The sequence below is a fragment of the Temnothorax curvispinosus genome, unplaced genomic scaffold (assembly GCF_003070985.1).
Source record: "Temnothorax curvispinosus isolate PA1 unplaced genomic scaffold, ASM307098v1 QBEX01017180.1, whole genome shotgun sequence".
Lineage (NCBI taxonomy): Eukaryota > Metazoa > Arthropoda > Insecta > Hymenoptera > Formicidae > Temnothorax > Temnothorax curvispinosus.
In genome coordinates this window covers 1-1,362 of record NW_020226960.1, presented here as the reverse complement: position 1 = coordinate 1,362, position 1,362 = coordinate 1, and the positions used below count along the sequence as shown (strand labels likewise).

Below are 1,362 nucleotides of genomic sequence, written 5' to 3'. Positions count from 1 at the left end.
AAAACAGACATTAATATTAATATGTGTTTGTTATATGTAATGTTAACGTGAAATATTGCAATTAAAATATAAAAATAAAAACTATCTTTGCTTTGGTTTAAAAAAAAAATTATTGGTATAAGAATTGCACTTATTGTGCCAACAAAATTTATTACATTTTGTTGGCAATGCTTTCTAAAATATGTAACAGTCGCTCTTGTCTTGCCGCAGTCTCTTCATACATATTTTTTCTTTCTTCCTTATTTTCTTTCGCAATTGCAACCAGATCTTTCAAAGCAGTTTCTTCAATTTTCTTACCTAAAACCAAGATAAGACAATGAAAAATCCATTCATTATGTATCCATATTGTATAAAATAATTAAGTAATTTGCAAAATTTTCTTCATGTAACAATTTTTACTTACGTTTTTTAGGTCTTTCATTAGTAGAAGTAAGTAAGGATGGTGATAGAGACATCTCTGGAGATGGAGATGTGGTGTCACTGTTGCTGCAAATAGAACTTCCAGATGGGATGTCATTTGCAGAATCCAAAGTTAGAATTGGATTTATCCATGGTTTATGGCCAAACATTTCGTCCATAATCTGTAAAATAACATACATAGTTGGATTCTCAGTTATATAATTTAATTTCTATTCTTAATCTGACAGTGAATAAATAATGAAGATACATACTTCGAAGAAAGGCCAAGTGCGCCTGTTGTTGCCACTTTTAGCGTTGTGGTCTTTAATGTTTTTATATGTTTTTTTTAAACTGTGAAATTTGCTTTTACATTGGGGTCCTGTAATGTTGTAGGACTTTTCCTTTATGAGAAATTATTTCCCAAAATTTCTTTACGGATACTTTTCCTTTGATCAACAGGTCTTCACGATCCTTGTATGCTGCCAACAATAACCTGACTGCTTGGTTTACCCATCTAAAACCATCTAAAAAAATAAATGTTACACACATATATATTATATTAAAAACTCATTTAAACTTTACTTGAAATAATAAATACGAGACACAGCATACCATTGTAAGTTTCACTATCATCGACAGCTTCTTTTTCTGTTGTATCATCGCTTTCTCTTAAATTTTTCTTTGCGTTTTCCAGCAATTTGGTACGGTATGTTAAATCTAAGAAAAGGGAAGAGATATTTTGTACCGACAAATTACACATATACTACGTTTACGCGAGCGTTACTTCTGTAGTAACTTACGATAATTCCTTCGCTTAAACGGGATTTTCCTTCGCGTAAACGGGATTTTGTAGTAACTTACGATAATTTACTCCGCGTAAACGGGTGAATTATCATAAGTTACTACAGAAGTAACACTCGCGTAAACGTAGTAATAGTTTCCTAACCTAATTTTCCTACATAT

At 31.2% G+C, this 1,362-nt stretch overlaps 1 protein-coding gene across 1 annotated transcript; it reads right to left on the bottom strand.

Moving 5' to 3' along the window:
• Nucleotides 1-53: 53 nt before the first annotated feature.
• LOC112467359 lies at nucleotides 54-1,194 on the bottom strand. Its single transcript, XM_025035950.1, has 4 exons — nucleotides 1,012-1,194; nucleotides 672-923; nucleotides 404-581; nucleotides 54-297 (listed from the first exon to the last, which is right to left on the bottom strand). The coding sequence occupies exons 3-4, from the start codon at nucleotides 576-578 to the stop codon at nucleotides 152-154; spliced, it is 321 nt and encodes a 106-aa protein (XP_024891718.1). The 5' UTR covers nucleotides 579-581; nucleotides 672-923; nucleotides 1,012-1,194; the 3' UTR covers nucleotides 54-151.
• Between the last annotated feature and the right edge of the window lie 168 nt (nucleotides 1,195-1,362).

Bases quoted from the DNA above. Each gene is read 5' to 3' on its own strand.
- LOC112467359 (XM_025035950.1), bottom strand. From the start codon at position 578: ATGGACGAAATGTTTGGCCATAAACCATGGATAAATCCAATTCTAACT. The intron at 298-403 runs GTAAGTAAAAAT...TCTTGGTTTTAG, and splicing joins TAATGAAAGACCTAAAAAAC to GTAAGAAAATTGAAGAAACT.